General features: G+C 42.6%; 1 protein-coding gene across 1 annotated transcript in view; it reads left to right on the forward strand.

Moving 5' to 3' along the window:
- PKHD1 (PKHD1 ciliary IPT domain containing fibrocystin/polyductin) overlaps positions 1–24,954 on the forward strand; it is a 171,822-nt gene that overhangs the window by 66,379 nt on the left and 80,489 nt on the right. The window contains exons 37-38 of the mRNA XM_066316758.1: positions 13,041–13,191; positions 24,093–24,305. Of these exons, the coding sequence (XP_066172855.1) occupies positions 13,041–13,191; positions 24,093–24,305 (364 nt within the window). The remainder of the gene's footprint in view (positions 1–13,040; positions 13,192–24,092; positions 24,306–24,954) is intronic.

The raw sequence follows: 24,954 nt of genomic DNA on the forward strand, positions 1-24,954 counted from the left end.
CATTTCCACTTTACTTACATCTTCTTTTGTGTGTGTGCACTAGGATGGTACCCAACCCTCTCCAAAATAAATTTCACCCTTGGAATATTACTCAGCACACATCTGCATCCTTTAGCACTTGAATGCATTCAGATTCTGGGGTGAGGATGTGCCAGCAGGGATCCTTAGGTAGAAGGACCCTGGTTTTTTTTATTCTGCCAAATGATTAACAGGCAAACAAGTGTGTGTGTGGGAGGGCAGAGAGTGAAGGCCATGAGTGTATTATTGCAGGGGATCTGCATTCCCAACAAAGATGAGCTGTTACAGCCCTGTTGCAGGCAGAGGGATGTCTTTACAGTTCAAACAGCAGCAGTTTGTGCTTTCAACTCAAAGGCTTCTCAGGTCAGAGGGCAGCGCGTTGGTGGAGAGGTTCTCTCTCATGATAGGCTCTCATCTTGTCTGATTTCATGAAGTTTGGGCTAAAATCTCCTGAAATTACAAGAGTGCTTAGTGTCCCATAACATGTGTGATGCTCTCTTAAGTGGAGGCGTTGTCATTCAGGGCAAGTGTTCAAAGTGCACTAAATTAACTTTTAGCTGCCTTCTGGCATTTGCTGTGGGGCTTCCTGCACCCTGAAATCGTCTATCGTGTGCCACTGTGAGCTCAAACTACTGAAAAAAATTAAAATTAAATAGATGGAAGTGCTGTTCCATTGAGAATCAGTTCTAATTTTAGCTACATAAAAGAAATGCATTAAAGTGTACATATCTGCTGCAGACATGTTCTCATTTTGAAGGCGTCTTGTGTGGAGAATGTTCTCCCCTCTTTGTGCAGCTCCTTGCCCAGTAGGATGGGAGCCTTTATCTGGATTTATCACAGTTAAGGAGACACCCCTGACTGCAGAAAGATGGCATGGGTGTTCCCAGTGTTCTAAATGCCACTCAGTGCTCAGATTCCCATTAGGAACTGGCAAATTCAGCTTGGAATGACAGGGAAAAAGTGGCTTTTTCTAGGGTGTGACATCTTCCTTACCCCCACAACCCGGTGATACCCTGTTGCTTCTGTGACCTTTTCTGTACCAGTCCCATCTTCACCTTTTTACCTTTGTGGAGGCTAAGTGTTTTTGATGATGACAATAAAGATACCACGGAGCACTTTTATTCTTGGTTGCCCCATCTGGGCTGCGCGTTTGATCCGAAGGGCCGGCGTTCCAGTCAGATTGCACTATCAGATGGAGCTGGCTCTATTTCCTGCATTATTCTTCCTGGCTGTCCCATATTATGCAATTATGTTTGCATTTAAACCTGAGCACTTACCTGTAATGATGCTGTGGTTGGGTACACGATACATTAGAGCAGCAGATAATGCACACAGATAGGCTGAGGGCAGCGTGCTGTTGATGTGCTAAAGCTAAACAGGACACTGAGTTGGAGAGCAGGCTCTGAAAGCTCGCAGCTTGGGAGGAGCTGCTCCAAAAGCTCACATTACTGAAATAACAGCTGTGCAGGGTGAGATTCTCTACCTGAGGGGCAGGTGGATGATTGTCTCCATTGAAGAAGTCAGATGCCAGCACAGTTGGTTGCTGACACCCACTTCTCCAAGAGCAGGATGGTCTTGGTGGCTGCTGGGAGTCCCAAATCCTGCACCCCTATAGCACAGCATGAGAGGAAATGATTCTTTAATGACTTAAAGGTGGTTTAGAGGAAGACTGAAGAGGGACTTTTCACAAAGGTATTGAGTTATAGGACAAGGGGTAGTTGCCTTAAGCTAAAAGTACTTTTGGATTAGACATTGTGAATAAATCCTTTGCTAAAGGGTGATGAGGCCCTGGCACAGGTTTCCTGGAGTATCTGTCACTGCCCAATCCCTGGAAGTGTCCAAGGCCAGGTTAGATGGGGCTTGGACCAACCAGGGATAGTGGAAGGTGTCCCTGCCCATGGCAAAGTGTGGAACAGGCTGAGCTTTGAGGACCCTTCCACCCCAAACCATTCCCATCCTATGATTCATCTTAGAGAAGTGACTTAGAGAAGCCTCTGCTGCTGTCCAAGCCCTTTACCCCTCATTACACCTGCAATTATCCCTGTGATGCAGTGATAATTCTGAATGCTGCAGCTCTGCATCAGATCCTGCCCTGGGTAGCTGGTCATGCCCAGTAATAATCAATGGCCCTGATGCTTTGGCTGAGGAGATGTGGATTCAATTAAGGCAGAATCAATGCTTGTCCTTGGATTGTGTGGTTTTGCTGTCTGGTTGCTGTATTTTATGCATAGGATAGACCAAGCTGTAGCCTACACACAGAGTTTGTCTTTTCCAAGTACTTTTCAGGCTTTGTCTGGTAAATCAGTGTAAACTTCTGCAAGCCAGGTTTGCTATGGAGATGGTTTGTGTGTCAACTCACCTGTTATTCCCTATGCTTCTATGGGAGCTGTGGGAAAGCCAAAGACTGGATCCCACACCGGTGCCCTGACCTTCACAGCTATCTTGTGACTCTTGCAAGGAGTTCTAAACCACAAGGAATTCCACCTCAGATTGAGGAAGAACTTCTTTACACTGAGGGTGTCAGAGCTCTGGAACAGCTGCTCAGGGAGGGTGTGGAGTTCCCTCTCTGGGGGCATTCCAAACCCACCTGGAGGTGTTTCTGTGTCACCTGTGTTCTCTGGGTGACTTTGCCTTGGCAGACGGGTAGGACTAGATGATCTCCAGAGATTCCTTCCATCCCAAATGTCACACAAATGTGATTCTGTTTATCTTCCTGCCTGATCCAAAAATCTATCAGCAGCTCTCTCTGGCACTGTTGGGGTGGATGAGCCTCACTCCTCCCATTTACTCCCTCATTTACTGTAGCAGCCATTCAGAAATCCTTCTCCCTGACACGTAAGGACATAATTTGGTTACTTCTCCTGCAGGTGGTCGGCAAATTATTGAGCTAATCTTTGCATTTGTGATATTTGCTCTCAGATTAGTAAATTTAACTCAAGATCATTCAATTGGGAGACAATATTTGCACAGTGCAAAGGCTAACACAGTCACCAGGCTTGGTTATCCTGCTTGTGTAAACAACTTGACGCTGTAATTTTCTCATTACCATTAAACTGCTGTTTTTAATTTGTCTCAGAAGCCTCCATACTTTGCAAAATGGCTGGTTTAGAGAGATGTGCAAATTATGTGTGCCCTTCAACAGTGTTCTGGAAAGGAAAATCCAGTCCTATTTTACAAACTCCTCTATTGTACCTAAACTGGAAAGTTGCACTGAATTCCTCAATCTGTTTACACTCACAGGATTTTCAGCAAGTTAAGCTTAAAACTCTGCACTAGGGTAGTTTCCACTGTAATAAATAAGCTGTCTCTGAATATGATGCTGTAAATGAACATTGGGAAGATTCTTGTGAATTAACAAGTAGTTACCAGGCAGAAAACACACATTCCATGAAAGAAGGCTCTTCATATGCTCCAGGACAGTTCCTCTGCTCCCCAGGATACTTTCTTTAATATTTGAAATTGAAATTGAAATTTCTGATTTTAGGCTGATCCTTCCACTGTGACCCTGAGAGACCCAAACCAACACTTTGGTCCTCATGTGAGTGTGGTAAAGAGACAGGGACCTTCCCAGAGGTCTCATGGTTTGTTTAATTGTGGAGTGGATTAATAGTGTTCATGTCCCTCTACTATTTGGTATTTTACATGGGGTTTGGGTGGTTTTTGTTGCCTGTGTGTATGAAAATGTCTCATCTATACCTGGGATATGCCCCTCTAACAACAGTAATGTCTTTTCAGTACCCTCTCTGTAAAAGCACCATTAGATTTAACTAATCCTCCATGTCCTTAATTAAATACTTCTGGAGCAAGGAGCCTTACCTTCTGTGTTTCAAAACTGCAGTGATTACTCCCCTGCTGAATAAACCTTTTTTTTTAGTGGTTGTTTTTTAAGTGGCTTTGCTGGTTTTGTTTGGGATTTCTTTTTTTTAAACAGGAATTAAGCTGTTTCTCATGCCATTGTCCACTTGCAAACTGGCTTGAGACTGACTTGTGCCATGGCCTTTGACCTCCAAAGTGCCCACTCATTTTTTTCCTGAACTAATCAGCTCGATGAACTATTTACAGTTGGCTTTTGGGTCTTCTCACTGCTTCTGTGGCTGCCCCTGTCTGAGTAATTAATGATGCTGTGGCTTGTTTATGGTCTTGAGTTACTAATGCTCTTGGCTGCAAATGCATTTTTACCTCTGGGACGTGCCAGTTTCCTGGTTCTAGTCCCACCTCACCAGCCCAGGTCAATTTTTTGTGTGTAAACAGATTTATCCTCTAATAGTTTGGGAGAGACTAGAGTCATTCATCAGTCCCATAGAGAACATGCCCAGCCAGATTCTTCCCTTCTTGTGCCTGTGTGGCTCAGCAGAAGTCAGAAAGATTTCTGCAGGACAGCTAAAATTAAAACAAACTAAGAAAAAAAGGAAAAATAATCCTTTCTTTTTAAACTCAGAGTACAAGCAGTCTCAATTAAAAATAAAGATATTAGATTGTGTATCACATGTCCAGCCATGAACTCAGCTCTGATCTTGCTGTATCAATGCTTTTGGGAGTAATTAAAGAGGGACCTGGTGGGATAATCCCACCTGCATTTTAAAGCTGGAGTAGTGGGTAAAGAGAAGTTACACAGCAGCAGATGATGCAGACAGCGATAAAAATACCACCTTGTGGCCTTGGAAATGGTTTGTTGGGTTATTTTCCAGGCTTGCTCTGTCTCAGGCTGTCATGTCAAGAATACTAAGTTATATGGGAAAACTGAGCTTGGTCTCCTGCTCTGTCTGGAAACCTGTTCCAGTCTCTCCATGCAGGTATATTCAGAAACATTCTGCTCGTTTCCATCCTTGGTTTATTCATAGCTACAGTTCCTTTCAGTCTTCTTGGGGATAACGTTGTCTTTGGCATAAATAATAAATTTTTTCACAGTGCACAGTTCTCTAGATATCTTGATAGCTACTGTTTTTTTGTCCTCTTTTCCTCTTTTTTTTTTTTTTTTTTTTTTTTTTTTTGCTTGGTTTTGGTTTTGGTTTTGTTAGGGTTGGGTTTTTGGGTTTTTTTTGTTCTGAGGGGGTGTTACTTATTTGCTTGTTTGCTTTTGAGTGTGTCTAAGGCTACTTCTGTAGTGATTTGTGACTTTTTCTGACATTTTTGGAAACATTTCTTTCAGAAACCAGAAGGCAGTCCCATTATCTCTCCACCTTTGTTGACCAGTATGGTTACTAGTGTCTGCTCAGTTTACCCATGGATGAGATTTTTGGGGTGTCCTGAGCATTTGGACTCAGTGACCTTTGTGGGACTTTTCCAACTCTGGATATTCCATGATTCTATGAAATAGAAGTGATAAAAGTGAATGTGATGCTTTCACTGAGAGGATGGAAGTAGATTTTCCATTTCAAACTTTTCCAGGGGTTCTCCTTTCTCTCTTACTTTCTTCTTCTTCTCATGCAGCTTGGAAATGCTTCAATCAATGACAAATTTGGAACATTGCAGTGATGTGCATGTGAATAAAAGTCCTTTATGGTGTTGCTGAGCACACTGTAGGATCCACTAGACTCCTTTGGCACTGTGATTTCCTAAGAAACTCAGTACAGCCTACTTAAATATTTGAAGGCACTTTTTTTTTTTTGTTTTGTTTTGGTAGTGAAAATTGACCTTTTTGGAATAGGTAGGGGGGTGATTTGCCTAAAGAAGTGTTCCCAGTGTGCTGGTTTGCTGCTCTTTCCTGGCTGGTGTTTGCACCTGTAATGAGCAATAGGTGGTACCCTCTGTCCTGAGACTTCTTGGAGAAGCCTTGGGAAATTCAGCCTTAAAAATCATAGAATAATTTACAGTGGGTAAAGATCTCCAAGATCATCAGGTCCAACATTCCCCCAGGAACGGGGTCCGCTGTGGGGAATGCCAGGTCCACCACTAAGCCATGTACCCCAGTGCCACATCTATGTGTTTTTTAAACACTTCCAGACATGATGATCCCATCACTTCCCTGATCAGTCTGTCCCTTGGCCAGCTTCAGTCTTGACCATTAATTGATTTCAAAGCACAGACACTTAAATTCTACTAATTTCTTTTTGGAAGTCAAAATCCATAAATTTGTCTCCCAATTGTGCTTTGCTCTTAGTAGAAAGAGTCTTTTTTTTTTTTTTTTTTTTTTTTTTTTTTCCCTGCTAAATGGCTTGTTTTTGCCCAATATAAGATATTTTCTGTTCTCTTTGGGATGTCCCCATTCCATCTTTCCCACAAAGCTGTGTATATGCTTTCATTCTCTTAGTGAGCAGAATTCTTTTAACTGCAGGGAATGAAAAGACAATTGCAAAACTCCTCTGGTTTTGGTTTATATAGAAAAAGCACTTCCTTTTACACTGAGTGGTGAAGTGCAGGCAGGAGGCTGTTCTTAAAGGCCAGGATGAATGAGAATCCTGTAATTGTCTTGGGGATGCTGTTATACAGAGGAAGAGCTCCCCATCCCAATTGAAATCCCATAGCTTTGCAGTTGTGGTGAGTATTTTTCAGTTAATTTGGCAAAGGGTTAGGGGTGTGACAAGCAGGAATGATGCCAAGAGACAGGTTCAGTTTCTTTGGGCACTGGGCAGCATTTTGCTCGTTAATTCTACTGACTGTAGCAAATAACTTACATTTGCAGCCCTTTTAAGTGTGTGTAGGAGGGAGGAGCCTGCACCAATTTGTCTGGTTTAATTATAGATGTTCTACCCACCTTCCTAATTGCTCCTTCATTAAGAAGTAGCTTGTTTCTTTTTTTTTTTTTTTTTTTTTTTTTTTTTTTTTTTTTTTTTTCCCTAGGAGCTAAAGATAATCAACTTTTGTTTGTTTCTGTAAATATTTTTTTTCTGCCCTTGAGGAGATAATTATTTCTATTGTTGCATGAAGATGGTGGCCAATACAGAAGGAATAATTAGAGCAGATGGCTGAAAATACTTCCCTTGTAAAAGACATCTAGTATAATAAAATACCTCCCTTCGTCTTTTGTCTCCTCCAAATATACGTTTTTCTTTCCTTCAGGTGGATGGGAGTTGGGTGAGGGGGTGTGTAAATCTTTTCATGATGTATTAAACTGAGAAGCTGTTAAGAGTTCACAGCCTGGAAAGGGAGCTCCCAGTATCCATCACTGAAATTAAAGTGTTTTCAAATGTGGTGTGGAGTCTTGGGTCTGTGGCGTGGGGAAATCTGTGCTGCACTCCATCACTTGGAATGTTAACCTTGTCTCTCCGTGGTGACTGAGGACAGGAACACTTGCTCTCCGTGCTCACTGCTTAAATGGCAATCTGTCAGCACCAAGGAAAGGCTGCTCTCCTGGGTGTCAATCTCTGCTGTGGGGGCAGCTCCCCAAACCTTTGTTTGCGCGTGGATGTGCTCACTGGGACAGGGGAAACTTCCTCCACACTGTGCTCCGTGTCCTCTCAGCTGGGGGAAAGAATAAAACTCTCTGTTGGGGGAGGAGTTGGTGGGAAAAGCCTCCTGCTTTCAGGTTTCTCCCTCTGGCCATGTCACAGATAACCCCCAGCTGGAACCCACAGCCTGGAATCGTGGAATGGTTTGGGTTGGGAGTGACATCAAAGAATATATTCTTTCAAAACCCCTGCTGTGAGCAGGGAAACCTTCCACTATCCCAGGTTACTCCAAGCCCTGTCCAGCCTGGCCTTGGACACTTCGAGGGATGGGACAGCCACAGCTTCTCTAGGAAACCTGTGCCAGGGCCTCATAGTAAAGAATTCCTCCCTAAAATCTAGGGAAGAAGGGAGAATAGTGAGCACACCAGGAAGCAGGGTCTGTGTTTAACTACATCACTTCTTGCCTTTGTTTTAGAATTTATTTCGTGATGAGAGGATGAAGGCTCTTATCTTTGTGCCTCTCTTGCGTAACTGTTGTTGCAGTCCTTTTTTGGGACTCTACTCTAAACAAACCCCACTTAACTAAAGAAATTGTTAAGTTATCCCAAAGCATGAATTGAATGATCTCTTCTGTGTCTAAACAGGAGTTTCTCAACCCTTTAAAGCCCAAACCTGGCATTTTGGCATTCTTCCCATTTGTGAATGGTTTACCAGCCTGGGTGGGAATACAAGTTTTTCTCTGTTATTTATTCAGTTCAGTTGTTGCAGTCACTGCTGCTGTTTCTGAGCCCTGGTAGTCACAGGCACAAGGTGACAAACTGATTCTGAAAGATTGTATCCCCAAGTCTCACAGAAAGACAATGCCAGTCTGGCTGACAGCAGCAGGTGAAAAACATAAAATGGAAAGAAACCTGCCTGGAAAATGAAAAAAAAAGGTGCAGTAGGCAGGAAAGGGGGTAAGATGATGAATTGCAAAGAGATTGTGTGTCTTTTATTGTATGCTACAAAAATACTATTTTACATAATTCATTAATTATTTTGAAAATATGATTGGGAAGGAGTTGATGCCCTCCCCAAATTAACCTATCCTAACAAGCTATAAAGTGATATAACAAGCTATGGGCCACATAGCAAGGTTTGAGCTTGATAAGATTTATGCGTAGAATCCCAGAATATTCTGAGTTGGAAGAGACCCATAAGGATCATTGAGAATAACTCCTGGCCTTCACAGGACACCCCAAAAATCCCATCATGTGCCTGAGAGCTTGGTCCAAATGCTTCTGAGCTCCATCTGGCTTGGGGCTCTGATCTGAGGAGCCTGTTCCAGTGCCCAAATTCCCTCTGGGTAAAAAACCTTTCCCTAGCAAATGAAATTTGCTGTATGCATGACACATTCCAAATGCATGTCAGAGCTGGAAAGCACTTACAGGACTCTATTCACTGAATTTTGGGGTCAGATCCCTTCCCAGCTCCTTCTGCTTTTTGATGCCCCAGGAAGAGCAACCGGGGTTTCTTAGGGATTCCCAGTGCTGGTGATTTCCCACCCACAGGAGGTTTCTGCCCGTATTTTGAGGTTTGGCTCCCTACTGGGTTAATGCCATCTGCTGTGCTGGATTAAGGATGTGAAATGTTGCCAGAGTGGGTTTTCTATGGATGTGTGATGTGAGGGCACATCCTGCAGCATTTGGGGGATGATCTTACGTCCTCAGTTCGGGTTATAATTTCTATTTAACTCGTTACATTGTATAAAGTATACAACCAGAAGAGACTCATGCCCCAGTTTATCTATTTGATTGTCACAAACCTGGCAGGACTGCAGCATCTTTGTTGTGTTGCTTCTCCTGTTAAACCTCGTTGAAACTGGCCACGTCCAAGTGTGAGCTCTGACAGTGACACAGATGGCTGCAGAGATGTTATGGTCTCATAAGCTCTGTTTTCTCCAAATCATCTTTCCAGCTCTGGTACACACTGAAGCCAGAGCGTGGAGCTGCCACCTCACTGCAGCAGCTGCTGCCAGCCAGCTTCAGCTTCACAGCTCAGGGTTTGTTTTATGCCAGCTCCTCTTTCTCCCATCCTGACTTTCCAGCTCCCTGCCATTTTTCCCGAAGCTGCAAAAAGCACAGGAAGAGAATGGCCAGCACCAGCTGCTGACACACAGCTTTCCTTGGCTCTGCAGGTTCCTTCTGGTTCATCCAGCAAGCACACATAGGGTGGGAACCCAGCCACAACCCTGGCACCTGCAGCTGCTGCTGCTCTTCAGGCTTACTGAGAAGTGTTTCAATTAAACACCAGAGGTCAGATACAGGGTGCCAGGCAGGGGGAAAAAAATAGAAATATAAAGAGTTTTGCTTGTCTGCAAAAAAAACAGTGAGAGGGATGTTGTGACTCTATCACCCGTCCTGCTTAATGAAGGATGTGCAATTAGTTTATGTATTAGTTCATGTTATCTTACCGTGGGCTGCTTAAATGGAACTGGGTATAAACACCACCACCTTTCAGCAAAGGAACTTAAGAATTCTGTTTCAGCTGGAGATTGCACTGTGCTTTTCTCCCAGAAATCAGGGAGGATAATCATGTGGGATTCACAAAGTTGAGGAAAACTGTTCTGGTGGTTCAAGACACGTATCCTTTGCACTAAACTTGCATTAGATCACATCCTCTTCTCTCAAAGATCTTAGGGAGGTGCTCTTTCATCTTAGGGAAGGGTGCAGGACTGCAAGAGAAGAGTCACCAAACAAAATTGTTTGATGTCTTTCCTCAATCCCTACAGAGCTGCCTTCCCTCTAACTCCCCTGCACATTCTACTCTGCTGTGGTAATTTAAAGTATGTTCCTTGACCAAATCCCCTTTTCTCCTTTTAAAACAGATTCTTTGGATTTATTCTCTCCGTGGTAATGCAAGGATAGTACAAGTGATTAAAAACAGCTCTTGGTCTTCTGTTGTCAGTTGATGTTCATCTATTTAATTTTATTTATAAAGAAGAAAAAGTACAAATCACAAGTCCCTTGAAAGACACACATGCAGGTGATGCCCACAACAGTGGATTAAGCCAGGCATTTTCTCACTGGAAAATTTAGGTATGGAAGAACAGAATGGTGGAAGAACAGAGAATTTTATGACCTTAACTCATTTTCTCCCTCTGTGAGGGTGGAGAGGCCCTGGCACAGGTAGCCTAGGAAAGCTGTGGCTGCCTCACCTCTGGAAGTGTCCAAGGCCAGGTTGGATGGGGTTTGGAGCAACCTGAGATAGTGGAAATTGTCCCATGCCCATGGCAGGAGGGTGGAACAAGGTGATATTTAAAGTCCCTTCCAACCCAAACCATTCTGTGATTCCACTGTTGTGTATGAACACTGAGATTTTTGTGCCAGATGATGTTGGTAGAACTGAGCAGTTATTGAGTCCTCTAAGAGGTGACAGCAGAAACCAATCAGGCTCAAACACTGATGTTAGGTAGAGAGAAGCTTAAATGAAGAACTAGAGTATTCTCTGGTTAGAAATCCCTAGCTGCCAACTTAAAAGAAAAAAAATAAAGTCAGATTCAAAGGAGGAATTTATTTTTCTTAACTCTTGCTGGGCTTCTATCAACAGCTCACTCTGTGCTAGCAAGTGGTGCTTGCAAGAAGCTTTGGTACATTTCTTACAATCTTGCTTGGTCATTAGGGTTATTTGGAAGGTTTTAAGTGATTTGAGAGGGTCAGAGTGACTTGAAGGCATTCAGCAAACCTTCTCAACCAAACGTTCCTGTGGATCCCACCATTTCACAGCTGCCCCCTCCAGTGTTGTGCTGGGGGAATTTGAAGCGTTTGTGCCAAACAGGAATTTATGGAATTTGTAATTCTATGCTACAATTGGCTTGATAAGCCATGTATGCACCTTTCTATGAACTGTCCCCTCCTCTGAGACAAAAACAAGTTTAATTAGCTGTTTTCCAGTGGATCTGTTGTATATTTTATACAATCTGCTCCATAGCATTGTCAATGAAGAGTAATTCACAGCTTCTCAGGAAAGATAGTGGGTAAAGGCACTTCATGCTTTCAGCTGGAAATTTGTTCTAAATCTCTGAACTATATAAATATGTGTTTGCAACTAATGAAAATTAAACTTGTCCTACTGCGCTTAGCAACTATTCAATAATTTTACTTCAGTATTGATGGAGTGGTTTACTCCGTCTGACACCAGAATTTTAACTCCCAAGAATTTTTCACTGCCTGTGTGTTAATGCAGTCCCAGGCTTCAGTCTGAACTGAACCGAGTTAACTCCCTTTGTAGAGAAATCATGGAATGGATTGTAGAAAATCCCAGCATCCAGCCAGAGTGGATATCAACCAGTTGTATCATTTAGCCTGGGAACCATCACTCATTCCCTGGTGTACATAATTAAAATTGAAGAATGACAAGAGTGGTTTGGTGGAAAGACCTTAAAGCTCATCTGAAGACCCATGGGCAGGGACTTTCCACTGGACCAGGTTGCTCAGGGACAGCACGATGGGAAATACTCTATAAAACATCAGGCACATAAAACCAAGCCTGAAAACAGCACAGAAAAACAGAACAATGATCATAAAACCCCCATTATTGATTCACCTTAACTGCAGCTCCCCAGCAAAAGCTTTAATGCACTCGATGTGCTCCCTTTGAAAATGGAGTAACTCTGTTTTGCTTTTGTCTTGAGGTTATTTTTTCCACTCCTGTTCTGGATTAGCACAGCCCAGTGAGGACCACAAATATTTCCATGTCTGGTTCCCCCCCAGCCTCAGATGAGTGGAGGATGTTCTTGCTGGTTGACATATGAAACCAAATAATATATTTTGTATTTCTATGTCCACACTTCTGCACACACATCCAGGCAAAAATATTCACACTTTCTTCAAGAAATTCACCATCAGGACCCTAAACAACCTGGTCTAGTGGGAGATGTCACTGCCCATGGCAGCGGGGCTGGAAAGAAACAGTTCCAACCCAAACAATTCTGTGATTTTATAAAACCTTCACTGCAAAGTACATGCTTGAAATTTACAGGTGAGGAGGAGCCTTTAAGATCAGGCATCATTTTGCTATTGCACATCAAGAGTCAGTCTATTAGGAGTTTTCAAGTTATTCAGGGCTTTATTTGGAACTGCTGTGTTCACCCTCAAAGAAGAGTCAGTCACAACACCAGATAAGCTGAGAAAGCTAAAAAGGTGTCTGAGAGGAGGAATGTCTGTCTAAATGAGGATGAGCGGCAGGAGAGCCCTTGGGAAGAAAAAAACCTCCAAAAATCTCTAAAGCAAAATACTGCCCATCCAGCAGGATATTTTAATTCTAAGTTCTTCAGGCTATTTTTATGACATTGCCAGGAAACAACAGTGCAGTTCTGCTTCTCGGGAGGCAGAGAGAGACACACACCAGGAAACCTGGGGTCGGCCCGCAGCCAGACCTGCAGCAAATCTCTCCTTCTTCCCCAGCCCAGAATGAGACAAGGGGCAACCCCCAAATTGTGACAAGCATTCCTGAAGGCCAGGACCCTCTCCAATGCCAATATCCTTCTATTCCTCTGCCTTACACAGGGTCCCTCTGGCAGTCAGCTTGCCCAGGGCACGGTGGAGGAGATGCCAATGCCACGCTGGGCACCCCGCTGCCACCTCTGAGCAAACTGGCTCCTTGAAAGGAGAGAAGGGGTGAGCTTTGAACTTCCCTGGATCTTTCTCTTTCCAGCTTGCCCTCCAGTTCTGCGGGCGGTGGGACGAGGACTCCAGCTGGCCTGCGGGCCACCAGCCGCGAGATGGCGACAACGTCACGATAGAAGGCGGCCGGACCCTGCTCCTGGGGACCACCACGAGCATCCTCAACCTGCTGCTGCTCAAAGGTCTGTAGCAGGGCGGCTCGGCGCTCTTCCTCCTCCGGGGATGGGGTTTTTCATGGCTCTGATCTCTCCTTCCACTCCCCAGCTCCAGCAACAGAGGAGACACCTGGTTGTGCAGGTTGAGCCTGCTCTCAGTAGATGCAAAGGGGCGGTGATGGGGGATAGAGAAAGAATTTAAATTTTCTGCGTGCAGAAGGAATTGTTTATGTTGTTTGAGGCATCATGACAATATAAGCAAAAAGGCCTTTTTTCCCTCCACTTTTTTCTTTCCCCAGTCTACCAAAATAGCTGCTATCCTGAGCAGTTTTCAGTGATAATGGCACTGCTGATAACAAAAATCAGCTCTGTTCTGTTTGGCGTCTTTGAGGCAGATGTGTCACAAAAACCTTTACAAAGTTATTGACGTTATAGAATTGCAGGTCACAACTATCAAATGCAATCAATCATCCCAAATCCTAGAGCACAGCTGGTGCTTACCTCAGTAGAGTAAATAACTGAGCACAGTTATGATGGGAAACTCTGGATTTGCTGGGTTTATGTACCTGTACATAGACCCACAATAAAGTGAGACAGGTGTATCTCTGTGAGTGTCAAAGTAAGAGTTTAAAGGACTTTAAATCTTTCCCCCTGGAAGTTAGGCCCTGGTTGTGGACATTGCTGTATGCATGCCTGGTATGAAGGGAATGAGTTGTGCTGGTGAAATTGCTTGCTCAGAGTTAAGCCTCTGCTGAAGTAGAGCTCAAAAAAATCACAGCGTGAGTTTTTATATGTTTAAAGACCAGGATTGTTGCTGGGAAAATTGCTTTTATACTAAAATGATATTAAAGGTACTAGTTTTTAATTGAGATGATGGTGAAACTCATGCATTTGACAAAGATATTTTATTTTAAATTTGAATGATCATTAGATAAAGAGAAAAGTTTTCAGTTTTATCCCTATCATGAGAACATTTCCAAAAGTGATTGAACTTGCTCAGTCTAGGCTCAGGGGTTTTCAAGAATTGCTACATCAGACATCATTCCCATGTAAAACCAAAATTAAAAATCAACTGAGATTTTGAGATTAAAAAAAGGCAAAACAGTACAATTCTTTATTACAGTGAAAATTCTAAATCTGTGATTCAGGATTCTTCTTAATCTTATTGTGATTATGCCACACTTTTGAGGAGACAGGTCACCAGTTTTCTTTTGGCTGCAAATCTGAACGAAGATTTTGGGGCTCAGTCACTGACTTTGTGAAGAATTGGGCCAAAATACTGGAGCAGGAACCCTCTGAACTTTGGACCTATTCAAAGGCTCATTTGATCTATGAGTCAGCCCTCATGAAGCTGCCATAGCTCTGATTGATTTTAATGAAGTCTGGAGTAGTATCTTTATGGCTTTGGCTCATCTGACATTCAAATCCTTCCTCCTCTTATCGTGTTTTCCAAGAAGCCTGGTTTATAATGTCAATTTGGTTAGAAAAGCAGCATTAGAATATTCTAGATGCGATTATTTTCTCCATTGTTGCACGCCAAACAGGGGGACAAAACATTTTAGAATTATAACCTGCAGGAATTTTTTTTATCTGAGCTTTGTGAAGTTGCCTGTTGCATCTACTGCCACTGTCATAGGTTCTCTGGCTGTGTAGCCTTGGTTAGATTTGGAATCAAGACATGCTGAGATCTACTCTGAAATGAGGCTGAGGTCTATCTTTCCTTTCCTTCCCTTTTTTTTTTTAAGCTGTCCAGCTCAGGGGAGTTGTTTAGGTTCCTGTATTGATAGAAACACACATTAACAAAGACCTGTTCATCTTAGGAGTGATAGACACCCTTCTCAAACTGAATCACAGGTGATCCCTCAGAGCAGCAACTACCAACTCCTTGAGCACATCAAATAATCAACCACTTTCCCCAGGTGCCAGATGGGCATGGCAGTAAACCCCTAACCCCTAAGGTAGGTCTAAATATGTGCTTCAATTGAAACCTCCCATTCCTATTCTACCTGGAGAGATTTTCTTAGTTGGAACTGGAGAATGGGATTAAATTGTAGCTCTGCTCCCTTTCATGACTCAGCATCAGGCTGGGTATGAACTCATAAGCTGAAAATACAAGGTTTTGTGGATGGAAAAATGCTGAAATGCTACTAAATCCGCTGGTGCTACACTGGCCATTTTCTGGTGCTGGATCCAACTAACCCAACACATGTTTACAGGCCCATTTCTTGAAATTCCTCTTTTTTAAGACACCATGGGGATTTTGAATACTTGCCCCTGTGTTGTTTAATTTTGAGGATTTCAACATTGCAGGAATTATTTGAAGAGTGTTAGAACAAGGACATCAACTTCATGTGCAGCCTTAACCTGACCCTTCTTAGGCTGTATTAACATATAGCCCCAAACATACAGTGGTTCTGGGAATGACCAGAAGATCTGGAGGTCAAAAAAATAGAGAAATAGGATTAGGCAGCTGGGTTCTGCTCACTGCCACCAGGGCTCAGCAGTTTCTCCCTCCTCCTCAACAAGCAGAGAATGAACATGTGGATCTCGAGAGTGGAAAGTTTAATAGTCAGGCTGTGAAATGGCTCAGACAGGACTGATGGAGGAAGAGATACAAGATAGACAGACTGTAGATAATTCTGTATGTTCAGCAGATTGCAGTTATTTTTGTAATCCCAGCATCACAAGTATGGAAATATTTATGATAACCCAGGACAGATGGAAATTTCCTTTGCACAGGGCTTACACTGGAGGAACATTGTGTTTGATGGGTTGATACCTCAGGCATGTGTTGTTGCCTTTGTCTGCAATTATGGTGGTCTAGGGAGGTCTGGACACAGAAAAAAAAATAATTTAAAAAAGCTGTCTGGTCTTTTAGGAGTTCCTTGGAGATGAATTTTGGGGTGACACTCCCAGTGCACCCCAGTGGAATTGAAGATCCTCACCTGGGCAGTTCTTGCAAAGGCAGTTTTGAGGTAGCCACTCTTGAAGGCACAAGGGAGAAGATTGCTTTCATCCTTGTACTGGAAAAGATTCATTTTCACTCAAAGAATCATTTAGGTTGGAAAAGACCTCCAAGATCACGGGGTGCAACCTTTGACCAAATACCATCATGTCAACTAGACCAGAGCACTGAGTGCCACGTGCAGCTTTTCTTTGATTCTCTGATTCTGTGAATATTTTGAATTTCTTGTGATCCACGCTTTGATCAGACTTTGGCCAGGATGGATCCTGTGAGTAAATCTGGGAGTAGGGAAAAGACAGACATTGATTTTGCTTGACTTTTCCTCCTCTTTGATGCTATTAGCAACAAGCATCAAATACTCACTGATACACCGACTTCAATAGTTGTCAAACTGTGCTTCAGCCACTGCTGATAAAGATTGAGTTCTAATTCACTGAAAGAAGGAAAAAGTGTTTCCCTCTGTTTTCTTCTCTATGGCATCAACTAGTCCTTAAACTCATTTTTAAATCCCTTGTCAGCAGGCACAGTTGGAACCTGTTCCTGTCATGGTGTTCTCTGTGCCATTTTGATCAATCCATTTGGGATATGCATTGTGATACTTTTTTTTTTTTAGGCAGTTTCCAGTTCATATTTTCTTTTTTTAATCAGGCAGAGACATTACAATTAAAATACCGTAAAAGCGATTCTGGCAGTATTGCAATAAGCACGTTTTTTAATTAAAGAAAGAACATGGGATGTACAAATAGTACCAGCTAATGGGAAATTTCATCCAATGTATTTTTTAATTGAGATTTAAAAGGAAGAAAAGTCGGCTCTATTTCTCTCTGTCACTGTGTGATATTTTCCTGCATTGTTAGGGTGAGCCTTCAATAATTAGTCTCAGAGCTTTAGAATCCGCTCTGATTTCATGAAAAACTGTGAAAGGCAGCAGTTCTTTATTTTTCAGTATATTTCTCTGCAGGGTTTCAGTGTTATCCAGTGGAGTGCAACTCACAGATGTGGACATTTTGGAGGAAGGGATTTAAGGCCTGAATCTGTAGCAGTTTAAGGTGTGGGTCTTTTCAGATCCTCCCCAGATGCAACCCCTGGTTCGTGTTTGGGTGTGGACTGCTGGTTTCTTTTGCCATTGTGTTTCATATGGGCTTACAGGATGCACAATGGGCTCCCAGGACTCTTACCTGCCAATTAAATTGATTTGCTGCAACTCCAGCAGCTCTTGAGACTCCTGTGGGATGTTTCACAGTGAGCAGATCTGTGGAAGCTAATCCTGGCCAAGGAACTAAACACAGCTTTGGCAGAGACTGAGCAGAAACCCCAGCCAGCACCATCTCTTTCCTCTAATCACTGTCGTGGAAGAAGGGAATCACAGAATCACAGATTCACAGAATCTCAGAATGGCTGGGGTGGAATGGACCCTAAATCTCATTTCATTCCACTCCCTGCCATGGGCAGAGACACCTTCCACTATCCTAGGCTGCTCCAAGCCCTGTCCAGCCTGGCCTTGGAGACTTCCAGGGATCCAGAGGCAGCCACAGTTTCTCTGGGCAACCTGTGCCAGGGTCTCTCCACCCTCACATGGAGCTTCCAAATGTGCACTTAATAGATGTCTGTCGCTTGGGGACCTGAAATGACAGCCCAAGAACCTTTGTTTTCATCCCACTCTGTGGGTGGTGTTTACCTGATGCCCTCACAAGGCTCACCTGGAAGCTCCTCAGTTAGGTCCCAGATGATGTCAGATGTGCCAGAGGACACCTTGGAGTGTCTGCACCTTCTCCCCACCAAGTCACCTCTCCTCTTCCAAATCCACCCAAGTGTTGCTAAGTATCTCAGAGGCTCCTTAGGAGCTGAAGTAAAAGAAAGATTTCTTTGAAGGAGATACATCTATGGCAGCATCTCCTGGGATGCAGATTGGAATTGCCTTTTACTTGTCTCCTGAGTTCTGAGGGAAGAGCCTGATCAGTTTCCCAGGGAGCACGTGCCATCTGAACAGATGGCTGTGAGCACAGCAAGCCAAAAAACAAAGGCTTGTCAGGCTGGGGAGATGAATTCTGTCTGAGAGTAGTGAAGCAGCTGCTGATTCCTCTCCCAGGGATGGATTAAGGCCTCCATCCAACAAAATGCTGGAATACAAGCTTAACTTTTGAGTGTGTTAGTGATGTCCTGGTGGAAATACAAAGGCATTTGAATTCAGAGCTAATCTGGGATCTGTACCTATGTGCTATGAACATGGAGGAACATTTTGAGGGAGATGCAGGATGAATTTTGGACTCTTGGTTTTTGGATAGGACCAACATAAAAAAAAAAAAAATCCTTTCCATTTTTTTCAGCCATGGTCCAAGATACAAACAACTGTCATGGCTCACTGGAATGTCCTGTGAGCATGTCAACAGGGTGCAGATGACAGACCTATGAAATAATTAATTATCTCTTCTAAAGCTCATGAACTTTGTATTTTTCTTTCTGTACACAGTGAGATTTTAGTTCCTTTGGTGGTTTTTTTTTGTTGTTTTTTTTTTTTTTTTTTTTTTTCTTCTTGGAGGTCCTACCAGGGACACCCTTGGAACAGGGGAATAAGCAGCAGGAAGGCTGCCAGCACACTAAAGCCTTGTGGTTATACAGGATCAAGCAAAGCTATTCCATCCTGCTCTTTGCCACTCAGGGATCCTGGCCAGGAACAGAACTTCTGAGCCTGAGCCTGTCTCATGGGGAATTCTGTGGCTTTGTCATGTGAAACACCAAGTGAGAGGAGCTGGTAAGAGCTGAAGGCTATGGGGCTGAATTATTCCTGGTCATGGAGGAACCAGAGCAGATCTTCCCTTCACTGTGATGGGAAGAGGTAGTCCAGGTGAGGGGATGAGATTTCAATTTGCAAATCCCCTTCCATGTAGAGGAAATTTCCTGCTAGTTGAATATCACAGTAGTGATATGTAAGACTGTTTTGTTGATACTCTTCTACCACTTGATTATTAAAAAAAAAATCTTGAGTCCATGCAGCGCTGTTCTTGTAGTTTACTGGCTTTAACACTTATTCAGCTTTACATAAAGAAGTAGAATTAAACCAAATTTGAAGCAGAACTGAATATCTGAAATTGAACTAAATATAAATATGTTACTTTTATCCCACCTCCCTAATGAGTTGCTCATTAGGAAAAATATCTTTTATTGACAGTGAATGCAAAATATGTCCTCGAGAGGTGATAAGAGAAAATGTCTTCATGCAAAAGGTGTACTTTGGAATGGGGACTTTGCTTCCCTTCAATTTTGGAAATCTCTACAACAGCCTACATCACAACCTAAATAAAAGATACTAACATTGCTTTTATTTATTATGAGAGTATCTCTTTTAGACTTTTTTTTAATTTAAAATGAGGTTTTTGAGAAGGGATATAAACTGCTGTGACTGCAAGTGTGAATCTTCTCGACAGAGGTAAGGAGAAATTCCCCATGCCAGTCTTCCCAATCTTCCACTTCACTTTTCTTTTTTTAAATTTTTTTTATTTTTTCCAGAAGTGTATGATGCAGGCTCTTTTTATAGTTAATGTTTTGCATATCTGGGCTGTGGCACGGTATGAGTCAGTTCACCTGACAGAGAGAATTGTTAATACATTCCCTTTCCAAATCCTTTACTTTTGAGCATGTCCTCCACCATTTCCCAGGGACTTCAGGAGGTAAATATTTTTTCACAAAATCAGTGGTGTTGTAATTATTCTTTCAGCAGATTAAACCTCCCGCCTTATTATTAGGTTTGTTTTCTTTAATATTTCTTTTTCTCAAAAATTATTTGGTCTGGCTGCTTCTCCCCTCCTGTGGGACACATGGAATAGCCTTGTTGCTTTTATTCTTTCTTTTCCTCCTTTTTTCCCCCCTTTGGTAAAGACAGATAAAGAAAGATTTCTTTTCTGTTCATGCAGAGGTGGAGGCTAATTGCTGGGTTAATTGAGAAGAATAGTGCTTCTGATGTTCTCACAAAGTATCAAATAGCCTCAACATATTTCTCCCCTCTCTCCCTCACTCCACCTAAAGAGACTCATTGAATTTGCACATTACTGTAGAGAAGTGATTATGGGCTTAATTGTATTTATTTTGCTTGGTGGGGAGGCCATCATAACAGTGGTTGATTGATTTTTATAAAATCACCCTCAAGGTCATGTGTAGGACTTTGCTTTCCTGTGCAGCCATAACAAACAATTTGAGGGTCACAGCCAAAGGCTCCGTTGAGCAATATTCCTGCTTTCTGCTTTCAGAGAAGGGGTCAAGTGCAATAAAAGGAGGAAGCATAACTTTTATTTTCTTTTTTAAAAAAAATGAGAAGACAACCTTGTAAAGCAGCAGCTGTGTATTTATTCTGACCCAACAAAAACCACAGAGGTGTAGGGGGGCAATATGCAATTTTTGGACAGAAGAATTTTGTAAGTTTGGCCAGAGTTTGCTTTACACATAGACTTGATAAATTGTTAAATGAGTCCTTCCCAATACTTTCTTTCCTGTTCTGGGATGCTGCTCTTCTTTTATCCTCAGCAGCTGAACTTTATTTTTCCACTGTGTTTTCTCTCAAAGACCGAGCACCATTTGAATTTGTCTTGGGAGGTTTTCAGAAGCTTTGCAAAGATCCAGGGGACAACAGCATTGTGGAGTGACCATGAGTGTAGCTGACCTGCCCCTTCTCCAGGGGTAAATTTTGTGTCTGACTCCTGCTTCTAAGGGAAGGAAAAGGGTCACATATAGCAAATCCCACAATCATAGAGTGGTTTGGTTGGAAGGAACATTAAATACATCTTGTTCCAACCCCTTGCTGTGGACAGGACACCTTAAACTAGACCAGGTTGCTTAAAGTCCCATCCAAGTTGGTCTTGAGCAATTCCAGGGATAAGGCAGCCACAGCTTCTCTGGGCAAGCTGTTCTAATTCCTCACCACTCTCACAGGGAGGAATTTCTTACTAAAAATAAGGGCTTTTAGTGTTCAAGTTGCACCAGGGGAGGTGTGTATTGGATATTAGGAAGAATTTCTTTACTGAAAGGGAGGTCAAGCAGTGTAAGAGCTTCTCAGGTTGGCTCACCATCCCTAGAAATGTTCAAAAATTGCATGGACCTGATGCTGGGAGACATGGTTTAGTGGTGGACTTGGCAGTGCTGAGTTAATGCCTGGACTCCGTGATATTAGGGGTCTTTTTCAGCCTCAGTGACTCTGATTTCCCTCTGGAAGGCTCAAACTTGCAGGCCAGGCATGCACAGCTCCAGCTGGAATTCCTGCTGCTCCTGGGACGTGGTGGGACTGTTGCTCTACTTGCACCCAGGGCAGCCAGCAGCATCCAAGCTCCTCAAACACTCAGAAGTCCACAAAAATGTGGAAAACCTTTGATCAACAGCTTGAAAATTTTAAATGGGCAATATGTGACTGAAACTTGAGAAATCTTGCTCGAGACAGGATTGTGATTTTGCAATCAAGGGATAAGACAACCATCTACCAGCCCTCCTGGTTCAGTGGTACAGCATGGCAGCAATTAAAATACTCATTAAAAATTGTATGAAGAGAAGTGGAAACATAAATGACTGTATTTCACTGAGAACAGAGCATAGGAAGTCAATAAAGACCTTAGGGAAGATGTCTTTTTTTATGTTAGGAGTGAAATAAATCACAGTGATTTACAGTTCCATTTATAGATTGTGGTGATAAAATTATTAACACTGCTGCTATAAGGCAAAAGTATTTAATAAATATTTCTGTTCTCAGTATGGGAACGAACAGGATGGTAAATTATATCATAAGAGGAAGATGGGCCAGCAGTCCATTTATTGCCAAATAATGCTAATAGAATGAAAACATTAATTATTCTTTCAGAATACACATTCTTAAAATCAACATGTCCAGTCTAATTCAAGGGCTTTAAAGCTGCTCTTGGAGCTGCTGGAGTCATATATGTTGTGTTGTTTTACATTAAACACGCTGAAATTTGTTCTGGTTCATCAAAATCCATGCAGTATAATTTACAAAAACTCTACATAAAGGCTTAACACTAAGATTTTTGTATATAGAAAAGTATGTCTAGGGGAAGAGACAATTTACACATAGGAGAGTTGGTGTTTGTGAGAACAAACCTGTGGTTCCCAGTAGTTTTAAGCAACAAAATGTTTATTTTTTTCTTTGATTAAGAATATTCTGTAAAAAATTATGTAAAAGATCGTGGAAAGCAATGAAATCTGGAAAAAATATTTAATGAGTAGTCCCTATTCAAATGCTACTTTTTTAAATAAGCCTAAGAAATGAGGATTAAGTTATAAGACTTTGTTATAAGCTCAAGAAATCAGTGAAACAAGGAAAGCCCCTCCATGTGAGAATAAAAAAGGAAATCAGGATAAGCAGAATATGAGCAATGGTGAGCAATGATCAAAATAGTGCTTAATCTGTTTTTAATATTAGAACTTCTCTCCTTTTTGGTTTTTCTTTTCATCTAAACACTACAATTAACCCAGAGGTCTGATCTCCCTTTTTCTTGCTAAAGATTGGTGGTGTTATCATGGAATCATGGACTGGTTTGGGTTGGAATGGACCTTAAAGATCATCTGATCATCTTCTTCCACCCCCTGCCAAGGGCACAGACACTTTCCACTGTCCCAGGTTGCACCAAGCCCCATCCAGCCTGGTCTTTAGCACTTCCAGGGATCCAGGGGCAGCCACAGCTTCTCTGGCCAACCTCTGCCTCACCACCCTCACAGGGTAGAGTTTGTGAGGCAGGAGAACCAACTGGTGGTAGGTGGAGGGATGACCATTAAAAAACTGCTTCCACCAGTAGCAAACTGGCCATGGGATGAGCTGGTGCAGTTATCAGCTCCTTCCCACAAAGGGAATATGGGAGATCCCTTGTGAGAGGTGTGAAGTTTCCAGACTTTGGGAATTTCCCTGCTCTCTCCTGGGAAATACAGCTTGACCTAGGAAGGCATATCCCATGGCAGTGTGCCAAAATGAATGAGAGTCTACTCTGTCCACATCCACTGTGAAAAAAGTGACAGGGTCCTCCCCAGGAGAGGAAATGTGAAAGGAGGTAATGGAATAAACCATCCTGAGGTGAGAGACTGGGATTTCCAACTCATGAGAGGCAAGAACGAGGGAGGCATTTGACAGAAGAGCTTGAGTTAAAAAAAAAAAAAAAAAAAAAAAGGAATGGAAATGGTTTTTCATGCACTATGCATTTAACCCACAGAATTCATTGCTTCAAGAAGCTGTTGAGACCAAATATCACAAAGATTCCAAAGACCAGTTCTTTATTACTGGCAAATCTTATCCGGTTAAACTAATAGTCAGTAGGGGGAAAATGTTGGCAAGGAGTTGAAACCTTATGCTTTGAGGTGAAGCTAACCTCCAATTAGGGATTAAAATGAGTTTTTTATGGGATGAGGAGATCAGCCTACAGCCAGCTAAGAGAAGACGTGTCTCTCACTGTATTTGGAAGCATCTGGTTTTGAACAGCAGCTGGAAGAGTTTGCAGGATTAAATCAACCACTGATCTAAACAAGTTGCCAGTTCTTATGTTCCAAAGCAGTTTTCCTCTCCCCTCTCCAGTCACAAGTAGTTTGTAATATAAAAAGTAACATAATACAAATTAAGTAGGAATATCCCTTTTCAACATTAAGTGACTTAGGCAGTTAAAATTGGGTTTTTCCAAACACAGCTTCCTTCAACTGTGGTTAAAGTGTCTGCTCAGGCTGACTGGCCTTGCTCAAGTCTAGAAATGCAGACTTGGAGAATTAAAAAGGGGACTAGCAATCAAGTCTGTAAAGTGTTGATAAATCCATAGGGAGAAAGAAACAGCAAGGTGGAAATTTCACAGAATGCAATAACATTTTAGCCTTAATTTTGTAATTTTATTGCAAACCCCTTTGTTTACCTACCTCTTACGATTCCTTTGACTGTGAGAGAATGACTGACTGAATAAATGATTGTAGTTTGTTCTTCTCTTGTCTTCAGGTGGCAAACTCCTGTTTACTGGACCAGGACCTGTAGAACTGCATGCTCATTACATCCTGGTGTCTGATGGAGGAGAGCTCCAGGTGGGATCCCCTGAGGCCCCTTTCCACCACAAAGCACACATCTATCTCTATGGAAGCCTCCACTCTCCACCATTATTTCCATATGGAGTCAAATTCCTGGCAGTGAGGAATGGGACCCTTTCCATTCATGGTGAGTACATTTCTTTTGTTGTCAAAAGCAAAGGACAAATGAATAACAGAAAATGAAACCAAGAAAACACACAAAAAAGTTTTTGGAAAAAAAATAAATTGACAAAACTTTGGTCATGATACTCATAGAATCATGGTATGGGTTGGGTTGGAAGAGACCTTAAATACCATTTAGTTCCAACTCCCATTCCATGGGCAGGGACATCTTCCACTATCCCAGGTTGCTCCAAGCCCCATCCAGCCTGGCCTTGGACACTTCCAGGGATCCAGGGGCAGCCACAGATTCTCTGGGCAACCTGCACCAAGGCCTCACAGGGAAGTTCTTTCCAATATCACATCTATCCCTGTCCTCTGGCAGTGGGAAGCCATTCCCTGTGTCCTGTCCCTCCATCCCTTGTCCCCAGTCCCTCTCCAGCTCTCCTGGAGCTCCTTTAGGCTCTGGAATGGGCTCTGAGCTCTCCCTGGATCCTTCTCTTCTCCAGGTGAGCATCCCCAGCTCTCCCAGCCTGGCTCCAGAGCAGAGGGGCTCCAGCCCTTGGAGCATCTCCATGGCCTCCTCTGGACCCACTCCCACAACTCCACACCATTCTTATATTGTGTCATAGAAGAATTTAGATGTGGAGATTTTCTTGAAGACTATGAAATATTGC

Source organism: Sylvia atricapilla, chromosome 3, assembly GCF_009819655.1.
Source record: "Sylvia atricapilla isolate bSylAtr1 chromosome 3, bSylAtr1.pri, whole genome shotgun sequence".
In the NCBI taxonomy this organism is placed as follows: domain Eukaryota; kingdom Metazoa; phylum Chordata; class Aves; order Passeriformes; family Sylviidae; genus Sylvia; species Sylvia atricapilla.